This window comes from Plectropomus leopardus, chromosome 21 (assembly GCF_008729295.1).
Source record: "Plectropomus leopardus isolate mb chromosome 21, YSFRI_Pleo_2.0, whole genome shotgun sequence".
Classification (NCBI taxonomy): Eukaryota; Metazoa; Chordata; class Actinopteri; order Perciformes; family Serranidae; genus Plectropomus; species Plectropomus leopardus.
Genome location: NC_056483.1, coordinates 23,536,532 through 23,564,408, shown reverse-complemented (window position 1 = coordinate 23,564,408; position 27,877 = coordinate 23,536,532). Strand labels below are relative to the sequence as shown.

General features: G+C 40.1%; 1 protein-coding gene across 1 annotated transcript; it reads left to right on the top strand.

Annotated features, from left to right (window-relative positions):
* lancl2 (LanC lantibiotic synthetase component C-like 2 (bacterial)) lies at positions 1–27,877 on the top strand. Its single transcript, XM_042510847.1, has 10 exons — positions 1–374; positions 1,225–1,429; positions 5,968–6,085; positions 6,464–6,671; positions 9,490–9,637; positions 17,483–17,629; positions 20,046–20,228; positions 23,630–23,806; positions 24,332–24,404; positions 25,685–27,877. Exons 2-10 carry the CDS (start codon positions 1,265–1,267, stop codon positions 25,759–25,761), a joined length of 1,296 nt encoding a protein of 431 aa, XP_042366781.1. The 5' UTR covers positions 1–374; positions 1,225–1,264; the 3' UTR covers positions 25,762–27,877.

Here is a 27,877-nt window from a genome sequence, read left to right as displayed (position 1 = left end):
TCTGTCTCTCACGCTCGAGCGGAGGCGGAAGGAAGAAGAAGGGGTTTGTGATTTGCCAAACAGCATCAGCAGCAGTCTGATGGTCGGGCGCGCGCAGATTGGAGCGGGGAGGATACAGAGCAGGGAGAGGCGCACGGGAACACTGTGATGCGGTGACACATGGCAGTCTGCACCGCCTGTACGCTCTGACTGCAGCGTCCACTTTCCATTCACCGGGAGAGGCTGCTGGGCACTGGGATGCTGAGAGGCACTGCTGGGAAGCTGGAGGCTTCTGCAACCACCGACCGGGATCAAGCACACAAAAACAAGCTCTGAACTGACTGGGGAATACACAGACCGCTGATCGGATACCCTGCTGATTATTTAGCCTCTCGGTAAGCCCGATCCTGGCCCCACCTGTCATTACCTGCAGTGTTTAGTAATTGTAGCTGGGGCTGCTGATATTAACGATGCATTTTACAGCAATCACAGTGCAGCAACAATTGTTCTCTATTGGCATTTTGATCAGCATCTATTGCTCTGTCTTAACTATCACATTTTAGCCTCCGAAAAAATATGATCCTTTGCATATTTTTTATTTTATTTTATTTTTCATAGCCTATATTAACCATTTTTGGGGCCTGTGCTGAAAGCTTAGCCAACTCAAGGTGACATTCATTAGCTAAAAGGGTTTTTTTTTTTTATTTTACCATCAGGTGTTTTATGCAGTTCCTACAAAAATGTTAATATTAGGCGTTTTAAATTTCTTAGTAGTCTAGGCTATTTGAAAGTTTCAGCAGAGCAAACTTTTTTTAATCAAAATTCCCCCAAAACGCCCCAGTTTAGGGGGCGTTGAAACGTGCAATTAGAGAATAAATTACCCAAAAATTAGCGAATAATGTGTAAAAAGTACAAAAAATCTACCCGAAATTTGTTTTAAAAAACAAAAACAAAAACGACTGGGAAAAAGTGCTTGAAATTATTTTGTAACAAAACTTTGAGTGTGTAATTATTATAGGCTAATTTTTAATTTAATCCCCCCACGATTGAGTTTTTCTTTTGTATAGCCTACCCATTTGTATAATAATGTATAATATATTTTATAATAGGACTTACCCTTGCATTGTAACAAAATTTAGCACATAAACACATTTTCATGACCACTTTTTACTCTTATTTTGCTAGCTCTTGTCATTTTAACGTGGTAATATTTCAAAATTTTTATTTCCTCTATGTGCGGTACAGTGTGCCTGGGGGTTTTTGTCCCTGCCGAGCCGCCGTAGCGATGGGAGACAACGTTTCGAAGCGGTTGAAGTTGATCTCAGCTACAGAGGCAGAGATGGAGGAGCGCTCTTTTCCAAACCCGTACCCGGACTGGGACCAAGGAGTCCTTTCCACAAACTCCGAAGAAGACGGAGGCTACAATGAGCCTTTTGACGCAGAGGGAAAGGTGAGAAGTTTTACTTTTGCTTCGAAATAACTACTAACTAACTTGAGATTCTAATGAAAACTAAAGCTAACGTTAGCTTGGCTCAGGTTAGCACTTGTGTCGTAGTTAGTTGTCATTTTTAGACTTGTCAACATCTCTTCTATACTTATTCGCAATGATTTGGGTGTATTTGGACATTTTAAGAGACCGGTGGCTGGCACGGGGGTCAAACTGAGCCTTACCGAATGAAGAAAACGTCATGCTAACGTTATATGTACACATTGAGGTCACTGGGCCCAATTTATTAATGTGCGTAGCGATACTTTTCGCCCGACATAAGTGCGCACGCAAAATTACCATCGGAATTATAACACGCGTGCAACCTTGCTACGATGCTAATGTTAGTGAAACAGAGCCATTGTAAACTGACCGCTGTTTGCAGCCAGAACACTGCCACGCCTCCATCTCTCTGTGTATATGTCTGTGCTGCAGCATGGACGAATTTACGTTGTTTCTATCTTCATATTAGTAAATATCTTAGAAGTCGCATATAGCTGACAGATTGTTTGTCACTCTATTTAATGTTATGTTTGTGGCTGAAAATGCGTTCTCTCCAGAAGGCACATACTGCGATGTCTTCAGCGAGGCTATATAGTGCAGGGGTGTAAATATAGACAGTGCATGCAGGGCAGTTGCGCTGGGGCCCGTGGGGTGGGGTGTGTGGGGGCTAGTAGAGAGCAGGCCCTCAGACAGTCAGAATGTTTACATACACAGTTAAATTGAGCTATGGTTATATTTCAATTAGGCCATTTCATTGGACTACTGTCCTTGTCCCAGTATAAAAGCACCAGTGGGGTAGAATGGACTCACTGACGGAAGTATGTCCGACTCTGCCATGGCAGGTAGAGATATGCCCTCTTTCTGCTAGTTGTAATACATTTATATTATTTAAAATGCCACAATATCGATGCATCACAATAACACCTGGTTATTTACAGTAACTTTGGGTAGAAAACCACTGCATCATGTACATATAATCAAAAGGCACAGAGCAGGCTCTTGTCTTCATCAGTTATTTTAAATCATTTTATCTGGGTGTGTTGGTCCGGTTTCAAGAAATTTGATTTAGTCTAATCTCAGTTGGACTGTCATGTTTACATGTATTTTAAAAGTCCACTTTTAGTTGACCTAACACAATAATTAGACTTTTTTTACATCATGTAAACTTACTGAATGTGTTTGACTGAGAATAGGACCTTGCAAGTGATTTATGTTGCGTTTGCATGGAATAAGGCAGATGTAGACTGCAAACAGGCAACACCTGTCTGCCCAATATACTACAATTATGACAACATTTAATTATACATGCATACAGTTAAACAGATACAGTGCCGCCTTAACCGTGAATATTCATTGACTGTGAGCGGGCAACAAACTAACAGCTCTCCAGGTCACTTATTAATAATATTTTTAGGTTGCTGTGTGGTCAGAAAATGTAACAAAGTTTCTATCGGAGCTCTCCAAATACAAACACACACCTCACCTGCTCATACTACCAGAGCTACTATTCATTAAGTCAGACTGTTACTGCAGGGGTGTTAAACGTGATTATTTATTCTCCGTAAGCTTGAAACAAACTCTATAGCTCATACATTTGTAGTATTTGCAATTCACAGTAGTGCACCATGATAGCAAAATGAGGCTAAATACTCACGTTCTGGAGCCCTGCAGAAGCCTGCTTAATGTGTGTGTGTGTGTGTGTGTGTGTGTGTGTGTGTGTGTATGTGTATGTGAGGCAGAGAGCTGTAGGAGAGAGTGAGAGAACTGAAATGCCTGTGGCTTATAGTTTTAAGCAAGATCATGCAAAATCATACAAGCACAGTGTAAAGACCATATAAAATAAACAACAACAATACACAATTTTGCATTGTTAAATGCAAATGTGAAGAATAGTGTATGTTAGTTTCTGTGAGTGTGTATGTGTATTCAGCTGGAGGAGGTGCGATTGGCGCGACTTTCACCCGGCGCTATCTTGTAAACAACGTGTCAGTTTATACTGAATAATCGCAATATTGTCATTTTATATATATCTCACATGGAACAAGCCGCAATACATCAATTATATTTGATATATCCCCACCTCAATCAGGAATTTGCAGTTGCATGTATCTGATTGTCCAGCACAGCACCTTGCAGAATGATGCTGCCATGCTTTGCTGCAAAGCTGGACCAGGTCATCTTTTTAGCCTGAGGATCCTGCATGTGCATGTGTGCAGGTACCACTATCTCCTGATAAGGCTCTAAAAAGAAAAAAACTGCAGTGTGTTACTGGTTCCATCCAGCTCTAGTATTGTATGTATTTGTGTGTGAAATATATTCCAATAGCTCTAATAATGAGTTGTGTTTTGTGTAAATTGTGTCATTTTTAGACGTACTCCCTCATTCCTCTCATTGGCTTCTCTGAACATCCCATTGTAATTCCAAACAGTAACATTTATTCTTGTGGAAAAATCCTGTGTGTCACTTGCCTCTGCTTTGTTCTTTATCCTTCACCATTGATCCCTTCATCCATGGACGACTGCAGCAGTGAGTCAGAGCAGAGAGAACAGAAAGGCTTGGTCATAATCCTCCATGCTTGAGGACAGAGGGCAGGCTCTGGTCAGGCTCTTCGGGTTTTAGCCTTTTAGCACCGTCTGATTTGTTCAGACGTGACTGGGAAAGAAATGATTTTCTAACGCACAAGTAACTGATTTGGAGCAGGATGCAGACGAGAGCAGACTGCATGTTTATTGATGGTACTAGTTTCCTTGGGGACAGCTATACATTTAAAAGGGAGGCTATCTATGCAGGTATCTATCTATGTGTCACATCCAATAAAGAGCAGGACAGAGCTACCACTACCCTTGATTCTGATACCGCTCCTGTGTGTGTGTGTGTGTGTGTGTGTGTGTGTGTGTGTGTGTGTGTGTGTGTGTAACAACAACCGCGAAAAAAAAAACTTATGCTGTTGGACTTATTTTGCCTCTTAAAACAAATGACAACGCTCTCTATAAACAGTATCTCTTAGCTTTTTAAGAATTCCAAAACTTGACAGGTCTGCTCTGCCTAGTAACTGTTGCTAAGGTAAGATGATGATAACAGCTCATGAGAATAATAGTGAGTGCAGACCCCTGTTAGTTTACCCAGCCTTGTATCCCATCGTGCACTGAGTAAAATGGTGCCTGCAGAAGCAGACTGGTATGAGCTTGTGAAAAACAGTCTGTACATGACTAGCTTACAGCAGCAGCAGCAGAGACTGGCAAGAGCTGAGGAACCTATTCTCTAAGCGGCCCCTGTTAATTTATCAGGCCAGTGGATAGGAGTAAATGGGCCTTGAGTCCAACAAATAGCTCCTGCGTTTCCTGTGAACCCCCAGACTCCCATCTGTGTTTGTTGGAAGAGGTGGCAAGTGAGGCACACTCACTGAAATCCTTGCTTTGATTCAGGAAGCTCCCCAGCTCCTCTTTTCATACAGTTCACGCTGTAGGCTGAATGTGAGTGGAGCCTGTAGAGAATAAATTAACTCTACCATCAAACCAGCCTTTGAAGCATAGTCTGACCTATTCTATGCTGTTAAATCTGTAAGGGTAAATAGAGCCTTGAGCCTTGTTGAGAATGACCCTATTAACATAATATATTTTCTGAAATGAATCCTAATGATGAAGAATCAGGGCATAACTAGGCTTGGGTGGTATCATGGTATTGTGGTATACCAGGGTTTCTAGAAAATCCAAAGGTATGTTTTTCAATACCGTCATAAATACATATGCTTCTCTTTCTATTAAACTCATTGTAGATAGTGCACAGCATGCACCACTAGAGCTCTGGTCTCTACTGTTGGAACAGTCAGCAGAGTTAAAAGACACCGTGACACCTAGTGGTGGAGGGATAAGTAACAGAACTGTAAACAGCCAGCAGCCAGCAGGAAGAGAGAGACCGTTTGGAAAGACGGCATGTTTTATTTAATCTTAATCTACCAAGCAGGAGTTGGTGATTGTTGGAACAGCAGGAATGGGAATCGAAACCTGGTTTTATTGAGGACCCAGTTTTGCTATATTCAAAACCCACAAATCAATAATGTTTGAGCTTATCGATATTGCTATCGAGTCCTGTGGGTCCTATAGTGTAACATTACACCTCGAGTAGAGTCACATCATTTAAATTCAATCATTAGTCAGCATACATTGATTTTACGTTTAAGTTTTTGGTATCAATGTCAATAAAAATTAATGATCAACAACCCTATTTACTTACCAAGTTCAGACTTGTAGAGTCAGGCAGAGTATTTTCTCTCTAAGCGAAGTTGGATCAAAGCCTGTCATCATGTAGTCAGTCCTTTGCTGCTTGGCAAGGGATGCAGTTTTAGCAGGAGAGCTAGTTGTGCCCCCCCCCAATATAATGGTAGGGGAAACACTTCAAAGACATATAGTGTACCATCACTGAAGACTAAGAAACAAGCAGATATGTTCATTTGAAAAGCTGGCTGGGGTTTTTGAATATGCTTTATGTCTCCTCCTTAGGTCAGCGCAGCATTCCAGAAGAAGGTCCAGAATAAGATCAAAGATCTTCTCCAGCAGATGGAGGAGGGCCTGAAGACTGCCGACCCCCATGACTTCTCCACTTACACCGGTTGGACAGGTATGTTGCCAGAAGGAGTCGTGCACTGAGAACAGCTCCCAACCATGTTTCTATTAATGATTTTTTTAAAATTGGGTTTAACAAGAGCAGCCAGATTAAACTGTAAACAGTTAATTTACAGGTTTCATAAACTGTATGAACTGAACATGAATGAATATGAATTGTGTATAATAAACGTGCAACTTGTTTTGACACCGCCTTTCAAAGAACTGGAATCGATAATTGTTTAGACCTGGAATCGATAAGCAAAATGAAAATTTTTAAAATACAGATAATACCCAACCCTGTTTGCTAACCTGATAAATTTGTGAAGACATGCTAATTTCAAGTGTCAGGTTCAGCCCATCATTCATCCCCAATGTTCTATCTTCACCACAGGCATTGCCTTGCTGTACCTCCAGCTGTACCGGGTGACCCATGAGGCCACCCACCTGCAGAGGGCACTGGACTACGTGAAGAGGAGCATGAGGATCCTGAATGGCCGTAAGGTGACATTCCTGTGTGGCGATGCGGGGCCGCTGGCAGTGGGCGCGGTGGTTCACCACAAACTGAATAATACTGCTGACAGCCAAGACTGTCTGTCCAGGTGAGTGACTGAAGCAATGTATGTGTTTGTTTGACATGGTGCATCTAATTTCGACCACGTCGCCTTCTTAAAAAATGAGTAGCTACCAGAAAATGGATGAAGAATGAGGTACCTAAGGTTGAGGATTGGGTTGAGGTTATACACAATATATATGTGATAGAAAAGTTAACTTTCTCCATGAGACTGGAGGTGGACAGATTTAAAAGAATTTGGGAAAATTGGATAGAGTTCATAAAACCAATTAGGTCAGACTTTATTTGAGCTGTCCATCATTAGAAGAAAAAGAACCCTAGTTCATGGCTACACAGGTTGTAATGTTCTGTTTCTGACTTTTATATATATGTGTATATTGTATTTTTCTATTTCTGCTACACTGGAACATGGTAAAGCTATATTTAACAGAGCATAATGTACGAGAGACAATAAATGACCTCTACGTCAGGGGCATAATTTTATTTGTGTATATAATTTAGTAAGGTTATTATTCTTGTATTTTGACGCAAGGTAAAAAATGAGGAAGAATTCTATGTTTGATTTAAAGATGCAGCTTTGGAGGAAAAATTGACTCAGTTATTGTGTACCAGTTGTATGCAGAATATATATTATGTTAAAATCTAAAGATTATAGGCAGTGTAAGAGGTACAGTGTAAGACAATGTAGGTTTTTTTTTATTTTTTAAATCAATTTTACACAGGATATGAGTTTGATCGTTGATTTTTTTTTTATGTAGCCATTTCTCTGACTCTTGTATTGGTTTTGGATAGAGACAGGTTATTCTTTACATCTGAAGTATTACATACCTTTGTGATCTTCATAAGGCTGGTGTTAGTCCCAATCTGATACTACTATTTTTCTAGGTAATACAGCTGCAAAGTACACACTTTAAGGTGGCTTCCTTAAAGTCATAAAAATCAATCCAGTGTATAGCCTATGCCTGACAATATGAATGCATGAATAGCTTTGCAATGCTTTAGCTTATTATTATTATTATTATTATTATTATTATTATTATTATTATTATTGCTATTATTATTATAAATTCACAAAATAAAGAATAAAATGACAAACCCTCCCTTTAAATTTTTTGGCCTCAGTATTCTCCAGTGTTTGTTCCTCTGGTGCAGTCAGTTCTCCAGTGTTTGTTCCTCTGGTGCAGTTGAGTTACTCTCCTTGGAGCAGGGCGGAGAAACAACATGCACTATAGTTGAAGGCAAACCTGAGACTCCTACACTGAGCTGAAATGAAACGAGTGCTCATAACTTCAGTAAATAATGTAAATAAGTAGTGTCATATTACATTTTTGTTTATCGTTTATGTTTTGTGGCAGGCAGGGCTCAGATGCTGCTCTTACATACCCCAGAGATTGGCAGAGGAGACAACTGAGTGGAGGAGAGTTGACGAAGGGTGCGCTCCGTGTTGCTATGCATCAGATTAAAAAAGGATTGGATCACTTAATAAGCTAAATATAGCTGATCCAATCAGTTAAAAAAAATGCCTTTAATGGCCCCAGGTCCGATGTTTGAGATGGGATTGGGACATCCATATTGTCCAAAACCAGCAATGTGTGTACCAGCCCCCAGCCCACTGGTTCCTGTTGAAGACTTAAATCTTAAAAAAATGAAAGAATACTGTAAATGACCTATTTTCAGTAAATTCCTAAAACAGCGGGCACCTGCAGTTTTTTATCAAACATTACTCAAACAGGAGGAAATAATGAAATAGTTTTCGGACTATTTTTAGTTGCGGATTAATCAACATTTGGTGCTTTGCTGAGTATTTCGGGCAATAGGACAGTATGTGTTGGATTGAGATAAGATAATCTACAGTGTGTGTGTTCATGGTGATGTAGGAAGTCAATAGGTGCAACAGTGTGGCTCACTGATGTGTTTCTGATGGAGTGGGGCCGACAATTACAAACAAAATAAAATAACCAAACCCATTGTGACTCTAACCATCTTAATTTTAGTCATATTGTCATATTTGATGAACTAATTCCTTTATACTGCCGCCTACCACATGAGTACAGCAAAGACTCTACCTCTACAGGCCCTAATACACAGCCAGTCGAGTCGGCATTGTTCCCTCTGCAGTCTTAAGAGATGTAATTAAGCATGCGTGCCAAGTTCAGCTCAGACAAAACGACTCAGATGTCGAAGAAATGCTGTGTAGGAGCTGGGAAAGACAGAAAAACCATGTCAAATTGGTCGTGTGGGCACACTTGCTTCAGTGAATAAGACACAGGACAAAACAACGCTGAATGTAGATACTGTTGGATGACAGCAGAGTTTCACAGCCTAATTGGAAGCGCTAAGTGTGGTGTGTGGTGACAAGCATGCAGGAAAGAGACACTGTGTGTCTGGGTCAGGTTAGCAGTAAACTGTGAATGTATCCTTGCAGTTTGAGCAATGATTTGTCAGAAAATAAACGGTATAGCTTCATAAGAGTCAGAGTTCCTGAGCTCTGTTAACCAGCAGCTGTATATAGGTGTGTGTGTGCAGGTCAGCCCCAAGGTTAACAACAAATTAGGGTACAATTATTGTTTATATTTTGTTTGGTTTTTTTGCATGAGATTTGTTATTTGTTGAGACGTAAAAAATTGGATATTTCCATATTTATTTTATAATATACTGGTGGGGGGGTTGTCCATGTGTGGTCTGTGTGAGGAAAACTGAGTTCTGATATTTTAAACTGAGTTTATCTGTGTCATTAATGGTAACCTCAACCCTATCAGCGATTCGAACTAACAGCTGTGTGTGTGTGTGTGTGTGTGTGTGTGTGTGTGTGTGTGTGTGTGTGTGTGTGTGTGTGTGTGTGTTAGGCTCCTCCAGCTGCAGCGTTCAGTGCTGAGTCCAGACTCTGAGATGCCAGATGAGCTGCTGTACGGCCGGGCCGGCTACCTTTATGCTCTGCTCTACGTTAACAAAGAGATAGGACCTGACACGGTGGACGAGGGCACTATTACAAAGGTGAGAAATTATTTTTATTTTTTATTTTACTCTTTTACAGTTTATCTTGTAAAACAGTTTAGTCACACAGATCTCCATTACAGTGCATTTTATGAACAGAATAGCAGCAAAAGCAACAACAAAAAAAGTCCTATAAAATTCACACAAAATCACGAGTCAGTTCCATCTCCGACTAATAGCTAAAGGCAGCTATTGTTAACCATTCTGTTGGAGGTTGACCTCTTCCAACTTTTCAGCAAAAATGTTGGCTAGTATCAGGTTCTGTCTGCCAAAGTATTGGCCTGGTGGATTTATTGGTCTAGCTCTAGATCAAAAAGATTTAATTTATTAAGTATTATCCACCTTTCTTTAGTTTTTGCTCACATACTACTTGAATCTGCTCACACACCCCCCCCCGTCTCTCTCCAGTTTTAGTGTCATCATTGCGCACACACCTGTCAGTGCCTCAGTATGCAGCATCTGGACTCTCTCTTTTTTTTCTCTCTGCTCTATCAGCACCTTAGAAGATATTTGGCCAAGACAGCCTTAATACTGTCCTGTCTTAAAAAAACTTGTTTTATGCAAAAATGTTTTTTTTTGTCTCTGCTGTTTAGACATGGAAAGTGTTTAATCATGTGCAGCATCATTTTTTCTCTCATGGCTCAAACCCTTCATCCCAGCAGTCCTCAGTACACAGTACACGATTTCTGCATGGAAAATGTACATGTGAATATGAGACTCTGCACATGACATTTTTCTGGCTGTTTTTGGTCGGTATACAATTCAAAAATAATATTCTCAACTTGGTGCCAGTCGGACGGAGCTGCATTTAGAGATATGGCTTTGTCTCTGATAGACAGTCTGACAGTTATCTCTGACCAGGGAGCATGGAGTGGGTGTGTCGCCTCAAGGTGCCAGATGCCCGTTGTACGTGAGCAGTTTGCCACATTTCTCACAAGCTCCTTCTCCTCTTTGTTAACAACAATTTTGAATTTACTCCAGATGTCAGATTTTCCTATTGTTTTGAAAACTCCAGCTTTGCTTTTTCCTTCTCAACTTCACTCGATATCTCTCTCCTGCATGCAATCCCGGAGTCCGCTGTTTATTTTTTTCGACTGCCTGCAGGACCTGCAGGATCCTAATCCCAATGCAGGGCTCTACACTATGACATCATAATGTTGCACAAAAAATACTTTTCCAGCCATTATTCAACACCGTATCTCTCAGGAACAGAAGGGGGGACATCTGTTGTGTTGTGCATGTTTTAATAGCACCAGTGTACATTTTCCAGTTTTCAGTGTTTTATTGCTGTTTTTTTTTAGATCTTTTACATTCTGATATATTATGTTGATGACGTACAGTATATACCATACACAGCATATTATTAGCTGGGCTGTGATGTTTGATACATGCGTACAAAGTGTTTGAGTGTCACCTTTGCCTCCTCTCTGCCTCCGTGGCAAAGAAGGTGAAACTGTGGAAAGCATCTTTAGATAATGGACATTTTTTCTGTGAGGCTGCTGTAATAACCATCTGTTAGACATCATGCTGAGACAAAAGGGGACTAGTATCAGGGCACTGAGGACAAAGGACACACACACACACACACACACACACACAGAGGAAAGTAATCTCTCCACACTCTGTTTTTATTATTTATTTAAGCACACACACACTCACTGCAGAAATCTGCAGGGCCAGCTGTCCCCTTTTGGTAAAATGCCAGGCCAAAATACATCATATACTGTACACACACACACACACACACACACACACACACACACACACACACACACACACAGTGACAGCAGGGCTAAGAGAGTGGGCAGCAGCAGTGGGCTCACAGACACTAGTGTTTGATGGAAGTATTATTATGACTGATGAAGGAATAAAAAAGTGGAGCTCTAAAGCTCTCGTTTCCTGCAGCACCACACTGCTGTTCATCTGGCCATCATTTGTGCTCATATACCTGTCAGCACCACACAGCTCAGCAGCACTTTGCACACTTTACCAAACAGTGGCTGTGCTCCAGGGGGCTGTTTAGAGATGCTTTCTTCTCTTCAGCTTTGCACTCCTACCTTGGTATTGTTCTCTTTGAAGCTTTGGGAGACTTTTTCTTCCTCATGTCAAGATACACTCTCTGACTGACAGTTTGCTGAACAAAGGCTTTCAGCTGAGGGTTGTGTTTTTGAAAAGTTTCTATTGTTTGGGTTGCAGCCAGTTACAGTATCTACAGTTTTACCGGCCCCAAATAAGTGGAAAATGTACGTACGTGTATGTAGAAAGTCTTTTCCGGCAAATACCAACCTGTCAGCAAAGATATGATTTTCACGGTATGATAATGTACTGAGAAAATTTTGTGGTTTTACGGTATCACGATATTACAGGATTATTATTATTATCAGTCAGAATGATCCTTAAGTGAATGAAAACTGAAGGGTTAGTTTTGGTTGAACAAATTTTCCCTTTTGAAGCCATTTTTTAATGGAGATTAAAAATAACTAAAACAAAAGGGGAGATTATCTGTCCAGTTTGCATTTTTTTCAATATCGTAGATAAGCAAATGCACACGGTACGATAATCCGCGACTTTCATATCATAGTATACCTTAAAATCTGTGTATCGCTGTAACCCTACAGCCAACATCGCCTTGGCAAATTGTAAAGTTAGTATGCCACTGTCCTGCTGTGTTACTGCTTATGCTTGACTGAGAAACAAAGCAGCTCCTCCACATTTCAGTGCTGAAATGAATTTGACAAGATAACTAGTCTAGACCACTGCTAAACTTGTCCATGATCAGTAAAAACTTGTCTCAGAGTCTCACCTGTAGTAGGCTAACAAGGTTAGGTCTTGATGAAAGGATGAAAGGTCATGGAGCATCAGAATGGAATGGGTTCATCCTCTGGAGAGCAACAGTGTTTTTAGTTGTTTTTGAACGATTTTATTGTGTCTCCACACTGGCAGCAACTGTGGACAGAGGCATTATGTTTTTGAGTCTGTCCCATTTGGTGAACACAATATCTCAGGAACAACTCCTAAGGCCACCTTGCACGGGACTAGTATTACGAGGGTAATTTGTAATAATTGCTGAGGATGTCTGTGATTTTAATTCTGTCTAAATCAGCTTTGTCTGTAATTTATATATTAAAATTTCCAATGCATATTGGACACAGAGGTCATGGGATATTATTATTCCTGTGCAAATCAGCATCTCTATGATTTGCTGCTAATGCTGCTGGGGTTTTTTGTTTTTTTTTTAGCTGGACTTAACTTTAGCTGGACTAACTGGATAAGCGTTAGTTGCTGCACTGGCCTCCCTCAGTGGTTAGAGATAGGGACTGTTTGTTAATACTTAGGGGGGAAGTTACTTATAACTTGAAAATGTAGTATTTTATATTTATGTTTAAATATATATATATATATACTATATATATATATATATATATATATATATATATATATTATATTATATATTTAAATAACATATATAATAATAATGAATATAAATATATATATATATATATATATATATAGAGAGAGAGAGAGAGAGAGAGAGAGAGAGGAATAAAGTATGGTCCTGCAACACCTAAAACAAAATCAATATTAGTTTGAATTAATTTGAGTATTTAATCCTCTTTACCTTACACAGAAGGACTAGCCTATCTGATGGAGGCAGCAGTACAGTAAAGTGACTGTTTTTGTCAGTGGAGTTTGGTGTTTTTGATAAAACAGCTTCAAATCCCCGTTGGTAAGGGCTGTCTTACGTAATTTCTATACTACATAAGGTACCCAGGTAATCGGGTCCCGTGCGAATAGGGCTTTTAGAGTAGGTAGCTTATCTGTGTGTGTGAAAAGGCAATCATCAGTTATACGCTGGTGTTTGTGTGTGTGTGTGTGTGTGTGTGTGTGTGTGTGTGTGTGTGTGTGTGTGTGTGTGTGTGCAAGTTTCGGTTATGTGTGGGAGAATGCCGACATGTAACTGTAGTGGGGCAAATTAATTGCACTAAAATGTGGCGGCCCGAATTTGGATTGAATCATGTCCCCAAGAATCAAATTAAATTATGAAATTCCAGATGATTCATACCCTTGCTGCACATGTGCTTTATGATTGTATGTAATTATCTGCTAAAAAATATCCCCCCAAAAAAGATCATCAATATGTCAATATGACATCACTTAGCAGTGGGCTGCTTTCCAGGCTCCAGAGTCTGCCCATGTCAGATATACTGATAGCACTGGCCGTCAAACATTCAAGTAAGTCTGAGTCCTATCCAGAGCTCTTAGATTAGACTTGGCCTCTTGGTACTAAATCCCACAGGCCTCAGTTTGTTTACAGTGATTAATTTTCCCTGCAAACAGATTAATTCTCCCTAAATTACATGCTCTGCCTTCAAGAGAGACAGTTGATTGCTTATTGAGGGGTGTGTCTGTGTGTGTCTGTGTTTGTGTGCTTTCTATCTTGGGCACACATAGGAGGAGGTGCCAGCTGAATGTGTATGGAAGCTGAAGATCCGTGTGTGAATACATTTAAATGTTTTTTTTTCCCAAAGAAAGTGTCTCTTCTCCCCTCTGAGGTGAACACTGTGATGATAAGCTTTTGTTGGGGAAAAAGAAAGATGCATTTGACGCTAGGAGAGGCAGCGATGGCAGCATGGATGCATACAGGACTGAAGGGAGGTGTAAATGAACAAGCTGGCTGTAAATCTGCTCTGTCATGAGAGAGGCAGTGCTGCAGCAGCAGAACTGTTTTCCTTTCTTTTCCACTCTATCCTGCTCAGGGACAACGTAAACTGCTGACTCAGAACCCATAGCCCCGAGACATACACCCTCCCACACACCCCGCCACCTCGTGCACACTTGCAGAGTTTATATTCTACTGTCTTTGTTGTCCTGTAATATTGTTATGATAAACATCTGTATGGTCGTGTTAAGGCAACCAAAGAATTATCGCTTCTTAACCAGCATCTTTTTTGCCCAAACGAGGTTACATGGATCTGTTTCATGGCACAACATGGTGCAACGTCAATTTAAATGAATCCCAAAAATGAGTCAAGTGCAAGAATGCACACTGTTACAGCCTAAATGTTACTATATAATAATTACAAAGCACTGATCAAAAACTGTGAACACCAGGCTGCTGGACCTGTTTTTATTGCCATTTTGCTAAAAGATGGTGTGATGCACTCACATTACTTCCAATCTGCACAGCCATCACAAAATATCTTGTCCTCTTGGCCCAAGACTAACAGTATTACAAACTAGCTAAAACAGAAGGAGACACCATCAAAGTGTAAAAAAAAAAAAAAAGTTGAAGTCAGGAGTACAGGATGAAAGCCTAACATAATTGAATTAATGATATATGTTGTAATGGCAGGGGTGTCAAAAAATGTAGTTTTAATGGTAGTCAGTGGGTGCCAAAATTGGACTAGGGGGCTGAAAATAACAAGTTTGATTACACATTGTATTGTAGACTTATTATAGGATTTGAGTTTGAAACTCTAAAATTAACCAAAAAATATGCAGCCTGGCTAATATTTATATTATATGCCAGAATTATAGAAAAAAAGGGGGGGCACAAAAGCCATCACAAAATATCTTGTCCTCTTGGCCTGAGACTGACAATATCACAAACCACCTTAAACAGAAGGAGCCGCCATCAGTGTTTGCTTTGTGATTACATTACAGTTACAGCACTAGTCGGCTCAGATGCAAACAAACTAATGTCATAGCATGCACATTACACCCACAAACACACACACAGGGCTAATGCAAGCTAGCAGCGCCATAGCCAGCTTACCACATAAAAGAAATGATCAACACAGTAATCTACGTTATTAAAATGTTAACTTTGATGCGTGTATGCATCTAAAACTGAGACAGGGACCATATTTGTACTCCTGCCTTTAAGATCAGACCTGAGTGGTGCTGCCAAATTTGGGACTTGAACTAGACTCAAGACCCAAAGTTATATTTTTGCTTTATTTGACCCATTACTGACTGCTGCCTGGTCAAGCTAAACCATGTCCCCTTTCCCTATTTAATTGGTTTATCCTTGCAACACATTGGATGCTTGGATACAGATGTCTGGCAGAGTCAGAGAGAGAAAGAAGACATTTATTAATAAATACTTTGAATTCGACCAGAGGCTGAAGCATAATGCAACAAAAAGGCCCACACCTGACCTGAAACCTGACATTTGAGGGTCAGGTAGCAGATCTCAGCAGAAATAATCATATATACAGCACATGTTGACACTGTGACCTCGGAGAAAATGATTTAATCTCTGGTCTCTCTCTTATTGAGGTCAGCTGTTGACCTCAGCTAATTTGCTCCTCTCAGGGGTTGCTTGGCCTTCTGTTATTATTCCACATTGACCCTTTCATTGTGGGAGGCAGTGATGCATGTGTGTGGGACTCAGATCGCCTTTAACAGTATCAAATGTTAATAGAATCTAACTTGTCCAGAGTTAGCCTTTGTTTATTATTATTCATGGTCTTGACCTTTCTCGCTTCATTTAATGTTAGTGCACAACACAATTTCTGTGGACACACATATGTTACTACACGGAAAATGCATAAACTGTGGGAAAGATAAATTTAGTGTAATTCCAGAGTTCCAAAAATAAGCTGCTGAAATAAGAAATGTATACACTTTGGGGGCTGTCCTTTAGAATTCTTATTGCTGTTGTCTACTGTCTTTATCAGCGAAGTTACAAGTATGTAAGTCCAGCAGTCTTGTGCTTAGTTATTAGGCAGAGTGAGAAAGTTGGATACAAATCTATGTATTTGAAAAATAGAATAGAAGTCAACGTCACCTTGCAGTGCTGGAAAAATCTGAAAGTTAAAGTTAGCATCCTGTGGGTATCAGTTCAATGTAAACAACTGAGGCACACCTGTTTGGAGCATTCCACAGGTAAACAGGCAAACTGATAACAGACGATAGTATCATGACTGGGTAGGAAATATGCAACCTCAGTTGTTCACAAACAGGTACAGCATGAGGTTCCCCTGGGATCTGTAACATACACATCTGGGAAGGTACCAAGAATTTTGAAAGGTAAAAATAGGTTTGGGGCAACATATGCTGCCATCCAACATCTGTTTTTTAGGGATTTTGGTGATTATTCCAGTAACATAATGCGCATCCACATTCTGCGTTTGTCTGTATTCACGTGTTACAGCTGTGAGACTTTGTAGTAAAAAAGTGTGGATACCAGACTGTCCTGCCTGCAGTCCAGACCTGTCTCCAAAATGAAAATGTGTGACACATTATGAAATGCACAATATCATAATGGAGGCCCAAACTGGGCAAATTGAGTCATACATCAAGCAAGAATTTCGTTTTCAAAAGATTGGTGTCCTCTGTTCCCAACTTTTTTGGAATATGTTGTAAGCATGAAAATCAGAATGAGTGTCAGTTTGAACATCAGATATCCTCGTAATTGTGTATTCAATTGAATATAGGTCAGAAAGGATTTGCAAATCATTGCATTCTGTTTTTATTTATGTTTACACAATGTCCAAACTTTTTTTAGTATTGGAATCATACTTGCCAAAGTCTGTGCAAAAAGCTGTTAAAAAAAAAGTTTTTATTTTATTTAATTTTACCTGGTGTCGCTCTTGACCCAGTAGCCCCAGGAACATAATGATACCATGTCCTACAGCAAATGAGCATCAGACAGTCACATTACATTGCAAGCTCTCTGTCCAAACTAAATCTCTTAAATATGCACTTTTATTACATAATTTAAACAAATCAGGTAGGCCTAAACATCTGCTGTGCACTGATCACAGATCAGCATTTTGTCAGATGACAGTCACACCTGTCATTTTCCTCCTGAAACTTTTCTCCCATTACAATCCTCAGGTGGTGACTGCAATCATGGAATCAGGGAAGAACATGTCAGCAGAGCAGAAGAAGACGGACCGCTGCCCTCTGCTTTATGAATGGCACAAGAAGCAGTACATTGGTGCTGCTCATGGCATGGCTGGCATCTATTACATGGTCATGCAGGTAAGAGAGGCTGAATGGGTTCATTGGATGGTTGTAGGTGTTGATGCTTTGGCCACATTTTCACTTTGTGGTCTAAGCAAAAACTGAGATATGTGGCACATAGCACAATTTTTAAAGACTTAGTGTCTCGTGCATTTATAAGTCATGAGTGTGCTCCTCGATAAGGACAGTTTTCTTTCTTAAGGCAGCTTAGATTTTCATTTTTGTTCCTTTCGACACAATTTGGTTTCTTCTGATAGTAAATGATATGCCGAGACTTAATATGGGGAATCTATGAGATTAAAATCAAGGTACAAAGTCAGAAACAAAACTGAAATCTAAAACCCAAGTCTTAAAGACCTAGCATAATGAACTGTTGACTTTCACTGTTTCTAATGTTCTGCTGCTCCGTCGCTGCCCAGAGTACACTCTGTGCTCCGGTAGTATGATGCAATTAATACCAATTAATCAACAGCACTCCTAATAAACGATCTAGCTCTAAAAATAGGAAATCTGTTTGTAGCAGCAAATGATTTAAACATGAAGGGCCAACACAAATGAATGGATGTTTAGGAAACCCTGCTGTCTCAAAGACAGAAATCATGTCAGTTCACCAGCTTAGGCAGTATTTTCATGCTAGTTTGGTTAATCCAATTTCCCATTACAGAATGTTAAAAGACCTAGATTGGAATTGATGCACAACGCTCAGTGAGTGGATTTAGTGGAATTGAACAGCTTAAATTAGGTCAGAAGTTGCTCTGTATCGGAAAAAAAGCAATATGACAGACACGCATTGATTATATTTTAGTTCCCTGTAGTGTAATGTTCTCTGTGTTTCTGCTTCAACCACAGAGGCTCCTATATACCACTGTTGTTAGTCTGTCAATAGCTTGTTTTACACGCTCACTACTCTTCTCTCAAAGAGAATCTATTCCACTCTGTCTATGCTTTGCTGTGCACTGTGTTATATTGAGCAACAGAAAAAACACAATCAGTCAGGTGCCATTATTAGTGTACATGTATTGGTATACTTGGGGCAGTTAATGAAGCCGTGCAAAAATGTGACTTGTTTGACGGGCTTAAGCAGCTCACTGCTGTGACTGAAGGCGGTGCCTCTCTTTCTTTGGCTGCAAACCAGAGAGTCTGTCTGAGTCAGCACGCTCGATCTAAGCTTGTTGCATTTAAAAAAAATAGAAAATGCGATTCAAGTGATTTTCAGGAAGCATCCGATGTGTTCCAAACGTTATTCTTTCATTTCACCACAGAGGGTGGTTTCCTATCCAGAACAATTATATAGCATGAATAAAACATGGTCTAAATGAGTAGATCAATATATTAGCTGTTATAATATTGGTGCTGGTTTTTGTTGTCAGAATTAGGACCTCAATTCCTTTCAGCCTTCTGCCATTAAGATAATCTTCAGCCAGAGGTTAGTCAGGCCCTCTTGGCAAAAGTGTCTTTCGTTCATGGTAATGTGTTAAAATGGGTTTAAGCTACACTAATGCTTAGATGTTAGCCACAGTTCTCCAGTGATTCAGCTTCATTTCTTGGCAAGAAAACCATCCTTTGATGAGTGGACATTAATCAGTCGTCCAGAGTTTTACAGTTGGCCTAATGTCTGGTGTTTGAAGGGTCTTGCTGTCCTGGGCTGAGAGCCAGTAGAGGAGCTACTAACTTCTTTGCATCACAAGTGCTTTTGGCTGCTCAGTTGAGGCAGTTTCTCTGTCAGATGTGATCAAAATGTTGCCTGCATATGAGAATGAAGTAGATCTCAATCTGCCTGCTGTCTGAGCCCAATGCACCTTAAAGCACTTTTAGATTTATTGTCAACACCTATAAACTTAAGCTCAGGTAAACAAGCCCAAAAAAGATGCATATACAGTACCTTTGGGGAAAAGTCAGTTCACTTTTCTATTTAATTATTTCTTGGAAGCATCAAGCATCAGGGACCATAGAAGTTTTGTCTTTTTGCATCTATGGTTTATTTATGGTTTATATATTAAGAGTAGCAGTGCAGTGCTATACAGTAGAGGATGACACAGCCGTGACTTTTTTGCCTAATGCTAACCATTGTGACAGCCCGGGCTTTTGTGTCCGCGCATGCATTAGTTGACATCAAAATAACAGCTACGTCATCCCACCATGTGCATTTGTTGACATCACCTTAACTGCATCCCGCAGTGTAAACAACTGATGCAGAAGGTCACTGCCAGAGTGACCATGTGACGAGTTGGGATGAGAGCGTGTTAGAAATTTCCAGTTTCAACAATCACATCAGTCACTGAACTCTTTTTTCCTTAATTTCTGCCTCCTGTTGTGACTCTGTCTTCTTAGTTGATTTCTGCGCTACCTTAAAAATGTTGCATTTCCAAAGCAGGATAATAACTCAGACTCAGATGACCAGAAATAATGAAACTTTGTCTCTGTCTCTCTCTAGCCAGGAGCGAGGGTTAATCCAGACATTTTGTCAGAGCTGGTCCGTCCCAGCATCGACTACGTCCGCCACAAGAGGTTCCGTTCTGGAAACTTCCCGTCATCGCTGAGTAACGAGAGTGACCGGCTGGTTCACTGGTGCCACGGAGCCCCTGGTGTCATCCATATGCTGATCATGGCTTACAAGGTGAGACCTGTTTATTATGCTTCGTACTGTGTAGTCCTCATTGTGTAACATCACCAGTTTAAAAACAGTTGAACAGATTCGGTTTCTTTGTGAACTGGCCAGCCTGTCCGACACTGGCACCCTGTGGCTCGCCTCTGCACTGCATGACATCTCACTGTGTTTCAGATATGTTTGAGTGTGTAGTTACCATTGTCAAGAGAACACTTGTAAAAGTGGTTAATCTTTTTTATTAAACACACACTTTATCTTGTCAGCACTGAACTTGTGAGAAGATTATGACAAAGACAGAATCTGAATCCTCCCCTCCAGACCAGCTATCTTTCATTTTAATAGCTTGGCTGGGCAGACACACACACACACACACACACACACACACACACACACACACACACCCACAATGAATGCATTGTGGGCTAATTTCTTCTTTTCTTGGCCCATTAGAGAGCCACTTGGCAGCTAACGCACTGCTATGCAGCCTTTCTTATTCTTCTCACCAACACTGAGACTCTTTGGCACCACACAAAGAACAAAGCACAATGGGAGACACGATTGCTTATCACTGTCTCACTATTAACAGGACACGCAACACATCTCTCTTTTTGTTGTTGCCCGAGGAGCATTCCAATGGCTGCATATATTTTGTCAGTAAATGTCTCAGGTAAGCAGTTACAGCTGTGGTTTCTACCTGCTGTGTTTTATTGAAAGCTTCTGTTATTAAGCACTGATTTACAGTAAACTGGAGGCTGCATGTCGAGTTCTGTTTCAGAACACATTGGCATATTCAAGCAGACACTGTTTCACTGAGCGATATTATTGGATATCTGTCATCACAGAGAAGTTCAGACTGTTTCAGTCTCTTATTGTTTTGACACAAGTAAAGCTGGGAGCATCACTGCTAACAGGAAGATATCAAGGGCTGCAATAAGTGCCAGATCACTGTTGTTGCTATGCAACACATAACAGCTTTTCTATATAGCATTTATATAGCATTTATATAGTTCATTTGCTCACCTCAAAAAGGTGAAATGGTAAAAGATTTCCCTTTGAAACAGGTCAGTGAGGATCATGCTGTTTTTCTCATCTCAACCAACAGTCCTCTGACATCATCAGTGTACCGTGCTCCTTTCAAAATTCCTCTGACCTTCTATAGACTGCAGATAACTTATCCAAATTGAAGTAAGTCAAGGTAAACAAAATCCGGGGTCCAAAAGTCTAGAATATTAGTGCCGTAGCTTGCTAAGTATTAAAAAGCTATATTAACAAGTACAGCTGCTAATAAGCTAGAATATTGTTCACATTGAAGAGTAAGGATAATAAGTAAGGTTAATATTGTTTTTCTGTTGCAAATACCTTTTGCATGCATCTGTACCCCACAGTTTGCTAACTGTAGGCAAGTTGGTTTGTATACAACGTATCCATGACAACGCACAGAGCCGCCCATAAACAGACAAGAGGCTGTGCGTTGCAAATTGCAGTAAAAACCGCATTTGAGATGAATATTTTAATTTGGCTCTATGCATGTCCAAGTAATGTCTCTAAAACCTGAATATTACTGGCACATCCCACATGTCTTAATGGGAAAATGCTAAATTTGGAAAACGGCCTGTTTTGGAATATGCTATTTATATGACTGTTTCAAATTCACAGTATTGTCATTTTCAGAATGATAGGGGAATATTGGTGTGCATGTAACTATAGCCAAAGTTATGCGAAGACATGTGGATTGCACTTGAATCATGGTCATGTTCACACAGTTGTACTGTGAGCATCAAACTTGCAAGCTGCATTTGTTGTTTTCTTGAGCTAATCTTCTTTACATACTGTATGTCACATGGAGTGTTGGCAATATGTTTTTTCATGAAGCCCACAGGGCCAGGTGTTTCCCACCTTGGCTGTTTGTATTGGATTAATCATTCAGCCCTATTTATTTCCCACTAATGAGGTCTGGACATGTGGGAGCATTTAGTCTTTTATGTTGGCTCAACTCTTATCTGTTCTCGAGGGAGAGATACAACACACCAACCAGCCTGTCAGCCATGTTTTTCTGTCTCGAATGGGCGCTGTAATACAAGGAGTAGGACATACTGTGGTTGTTTGGTTTGATGCCAGCATATATGTAAGTATTGTTTCCCTGAGACATTTCACAGAGTATAAAGCAATGTTTTCAGCAGATCAGACAACTACCTCGTCCAAACTGGACAAGATGACTGCACAATTAATCACACAATTAATGAATGCTGATATGTCTCATGAATTTGAAGTGCGAGTGGTTCAGGGTTTCCCACACAGTCGTTCACATTGTGTCAGCAAGTTAGAAATGAATGTGGCCAAGACTAAAGAACTGATTATCTGGACAAAACCAATATCTGAAAACTGAGCCAGTTTCGCTTGATGGCCAACATGTTGAAGCAGTGTAAAGCTTTAAATATTTTGTTGATGTTCTTGACTTCCTGGTGAGCTTCTTTGGAAATACCGGCTATATTTTGATGCTCACAGCGCCTCTCTCCTCTCAAGAAGCTTAGCCTGGGTGTTAATCTGTAGATTTTAGATTTAGTGTATAAAGCTACAATTGAGAGCGTCTTAACTTTTTACCTTCCTGCTTGGTTCGGTCACCTAAACTGTACAGGTAAGAGTAAACTTTATTGAATTGTGTCGACAGCAAGTAAAATAGTTGTCAAGCCACAAAAGACCTCAAGCTTACTTTTTACAGAAAGGACGCGGAAGAAAGCGAGGAGTATCTTAGCAGAAAGCTCCCATCCTCTCTTCAACCAGTTTGAGATCCTGAGCCCTGAAGGTGTTATAGAGTCCTTCATCTCAAGTGCCATCAGTATTCTTAACTCAACAAAGTGACTGATGCGTTTTAAACCACAGGCAGACAGTGACATGAATTGATTTAATGTGTTAGCTGTACCAGGTTTTATTCACTGCTTGTGTGCTTTTTGTCTGTGTTGTGTTCTGTGTTTGGTGGAGCGAAGACAAATTTCCACCCCTGACAATAAATATTATTCTATTCTTTTTATCTATTTGTAGGGGGCTGCCACAATTAAAACACCTGCTGCCACAAATTGAGTTTTTTTTTAAATATTATTTTTCTCTTTTTCTCTCCATATTTTCTCTCTTTCCTTTTTGTCATGATTGTATTTCATTTGTTATGTATGACATCTATTGCTTGTCTGTCCGTCCTGGAAGAGGGATCCGTCATCATCCTCTGCTGCTCTTCCTGAGGTTTCTTCCTTTTTGGGAGTTTTTCCTTAGGTGATGTGAGGGTCTAAAGGCAGGGATGTCATATGCTATAAATCCCTCTGAGGCTGTGAAAATGAGCTTAATAGATAAAATTGACTTGACTTGACTTTAAAAAAAACATCAGCTACATTCATTTGGCTTCATCTGTGTGTCCCCAGGTGTTTAAAGAGGAGAAGTACTTGAAGGAGGCTGCAGAATGTGCTGAGGTGATCTGGCAGCGGGGCCTGCTCAGAAAAGGCTACGGCATCTGTCACGGCACTGCGGGCAACGGCTACGCCTTCCTGTCCCTTTATAAGCTCACCCAGGAGAAGAAATACCTGTACCGTGTCTGCAAGGTAAGATTTTAATACTTAACTGTCCATTTTGAGTCTGATAGTCTTATAGGAGTGCGATCTTTACTGTAACCCAGTGGTGGTTAACATTTTTGTGGACTAAAGGTTGAGTTAGCTGTAGCTCTCTGACTGAGAATGTATGTATGCTGGTTAAAATATAATGAGCTGCATATGTTTTGTGTCACTGACACAGTGTCAGTTTGATATTTCTGTTATGAAAGCAGCTGGAACGGCAAGGTATCAATCAGCAGGACTGCAATAAAATGGACAAGTTGTCCTCCCCAAAATCTCTGCAGTAAAGCAGGTTTATCTCAAGTTGTCTTTGGGGCTGTAGCTGAAATGATCCGATTCCACAGCTCAAAGAAAGATGTTTTGTTGCTGAGGTAGAAAACACAAAATGTCCACTGAATGTTGTTGATAGCACTTAATTAACCTTGTTTTTTTTTTTGTTTTTTTTTTTTGCATTTTCTCAAATTGCATTAAAATGTTGCTTGAATGGATAAACATGTTGATATTTTATTCCTCCAGTTTGCCGAGTGGTGTTTGGCCTATGGGACCCACGGCTGTCGCATCCCAGACAGACCCTACTCTCTTTTTGAAGGTACCAAATATTTATTATTCACCTTTCCTCCAGGCTGAATATATTCAGCTTTGACATTTCCTTCCCCTGCAAGAAACCCATCCTTTGAATCAGTGTAGGCTGAGCAGAAATTTAAAGGCAACACTTGTCTTAGATCTGTAACTTAAAGCTGTGAAGAATGGAGCAAAAACAAGTGTTGCATTTATATTTTCAGACCTGTAAATTGTGCCGCAAACATTTGCTGCTGCTACCTGTTCATCCATCAGAGGCCAGTTATGCAGCACTGTGTAATGCTATCAGTGTGAGGTTCAGAGAGGCCTTTCACTAAGCTGTAATGATAGAATTAAGTACACTACTGGCAGCATAACACCGCAGAAAAGCTTCTTTGAGTGGAAATGAGCCACTGAGTGCACAAAAGCAGGACGTCTAATCACAGCTTTGAAACTGATAGTCCAAGTAACCAGGCTTATGAAGATACAAAATACTACTTAAGTTGATGGTTTTCAAAATAATCAGTGTCTTCTTTTACTGAATTATGGGACAAAGTGCTTTCATAATAAAGCACACAGACGACTGAAATGTGTATTAATGATGATTGGGGTTTTTATAATCTTTAACATCGGTGGCTCATCCATTAGCTGCTCGGCTACCAGCTGACCAGTAACATCCAGTTATATCCACACGTACCACAAATCTGCTGGTGAGTTAATATTATTATTATTATTACCAACACCACTCACTGCCACAGCTTCCTCTACCATCCCAAACTTGTCCTTAAAGGGTTAACTTTCCAACCTGGTCACCGTTTTCCCATGTTTTTGTATCTTAGTCCATGGCTGTCGTCATGGAGACCAGAGACAGTTGACAAAGGTGGCATCCAGGAGGTGTCACTCAAAGTGATCTGCCACGCCCACACAGTCTATGTGTAATGCTGTTATCCTCAAAATGAGCTGTTTTCAACTCTGTTTTCTAATAGTTTGGAACATTTATTTTCACTCAGAATTTTGTAGATACCTAATGAGACGCTCAACGTCGATACTTACTGTTTCAAACCACATTTACAGAGGCTTTAACAACACAGTTTTAGATTTGTGAATCCTGTATTACATTTGTGAAAATGTAAAAAAGGGAGATTTTCCTGTGTTGTTCACATGTAGACCACAATGGACCTGGTCCAGATGAAAAAGCATTTTTTTTCCATGGTTTTGCATAATGCCTCCAGTGCCCTGAGAGAGCAGGGAACTCGACTGTTGGACAGTGAAATGTGTAGCTTGCAGTAATAAATGTGTTGTTGCTCTCAGGCATGGCGGGGGCCATCCATTACCTGTCAGAGGTGGCGAAGCCTGAAGCCTCCTGCTTCCCTGCCTTTGAACTTTGACCTGCCAACTGATGGGACTGAGGAGGATGAAGGGGAATGGGACAAAGTGTATTGGACAAAACTTCAGTCTTTGTTTGAGAACTGGATGAGGATGTATTTGTGATGCAGCTTTCAACCTCAGTCAGCACAGTTGATTGGTGGAGTTAACATGTGGTTTACGGAATCGAAAACATGCAAAAAGATAAAGGGAAGATATGTTTCGGACAGAACTTCAGGTTGAATGTTGTTTATCTAGTGCTGTATTAAAGAGGACAAGATTTCTCCTCCTGAATTTGGACACTTGCGTCCTGCAGGGCCTATCATAGGAACACTGTCCAAACTTGTGGACCCTTCAGCACTGAGATCCTCTGTCATCAACCGGTGTATGGGGCATAGAAATGGGCCCCATGTCTGTCCCTCACCCAATGAATTGCCAGCTGGCATGAACACAAAGAACACACTCGAACCCTTAGCCTTTAATATCATAGCACCTAGGCCAAGAAAGGGGGGGCTGTGTGTCTGTGTGTGAAGTGAACTAAAGCTGTTTTGGTATTTCTATGCCTCTGCATGCTCACTGTAATTGGCTCTTGGTGCCTCATATCCTGTCAGTGTAGTAACTTCCTCTTCCTGTGTTTGTAGGTGTGCAGTTTCACTTCTCCAGGTATATGTCACATCATGGGAGAGAAGTTTCTCTCTCATCATTCTTCTGTGGTGACTGACCAGAGAATGTTAGGCAGTGTTGTATAGCGTAGAAACAATGATTCAAGGCATTTTTTTGCCCCTTTTTTGAACAAGTCTATATCGTGTTTTGTGCTGTATCAGTCATAAATTATTTAAGCCTTACGTTCAGTTTACTACAACATGTACTATTTAGAAGAACCCATTGTGCTATTAAGTTGCATTTCAGTTGGAAAAGTGGAGGTGACACCAGGGGGCAATCCAGATTAAAAACTACACTGTGGGAACTGTCATGTTTCCCATCTTTATACACAGTCTATGGGTGGAACAAGCAGCTGGGCTGAAAGATAGTCACACCTAGTAATGGAGGGAGACGCTACAGGACTGTATACAGCAGGCGGCCGGCAGCTGTTATTTCCCAGACTGTGGTAACATTAAATTTGGTGAATTAAAGATTTGCTGTGACCAACCTGGAGCTGGTGATTGTTGAAACGCTACTAGTGTGTCATTATTTAGTGAAATCCTGCACAGTATACCTCAAAGCAACAGCTAAAAATATGCCCTTGTTTTTGCTATTTCTCTTTTTATTAGATATGTTTTTTACAGCCTAATTGATATGTTTGATCAGAAAATATAGGCTATTATTCAGTTATTACAAAAACACAACACACACAAACAAACAAACAAAATACCATACACTATATAATATTAGAACATGTCAGTACTCTATTACATCCCAGATTCTAATTTACCTCAGATTTTACTTTGACATTGCTTTACCGATATTCCTTGGTTTCAACAAAGGAAAATCTGAGGTAATTTAGAAACTGTGATATAATAACATACTTTGTCCATTAGAGAGCACTGACATGTTTTAATATCCAAGTGTATGGTATTTTGTTTGTGTTTGTTGTGATCATGTAATAACAGAATAATGGCCTGTATTTTGTTGTCAAACATCATCAATTAGGCTGTAAAAAAAGAATAAATACACTTTTTCCTCAGTTCCAATTATTGCCATGAGGTAGAGAAACATTCATTTATTTTTAAAATGTATCTAAAATACAATATAACATATGACACACATATTGCATTTTAGGTGAATGATGTTGTACTTTGTTTTCTTATATTGTATAGTTTGGTATAGTGAAGCACTTTGTAACTCTGGTTAAGAAAAGCGCTATAGAAATTAGATTTATTTATTTATTAAGGTCCTAGCACCGATGACAGTTTGGTGAGGACCATATTAAAATTGCTAAGATTATTATTATTACGCTTTTTATTCGTTTTTGACGATTTTTGGACGACATACTATATTATGTTGGTTTTTCAGTTTTTAATGGAGCATTGATTGGTACTGATAAGTCCAAATTGTCCATTTGTCTTCATGCAGTGTCTCATAAATGCCTTAAATGAGGATTTTGAAATAAATACATGGAATTCATTCCATTGAATGTCA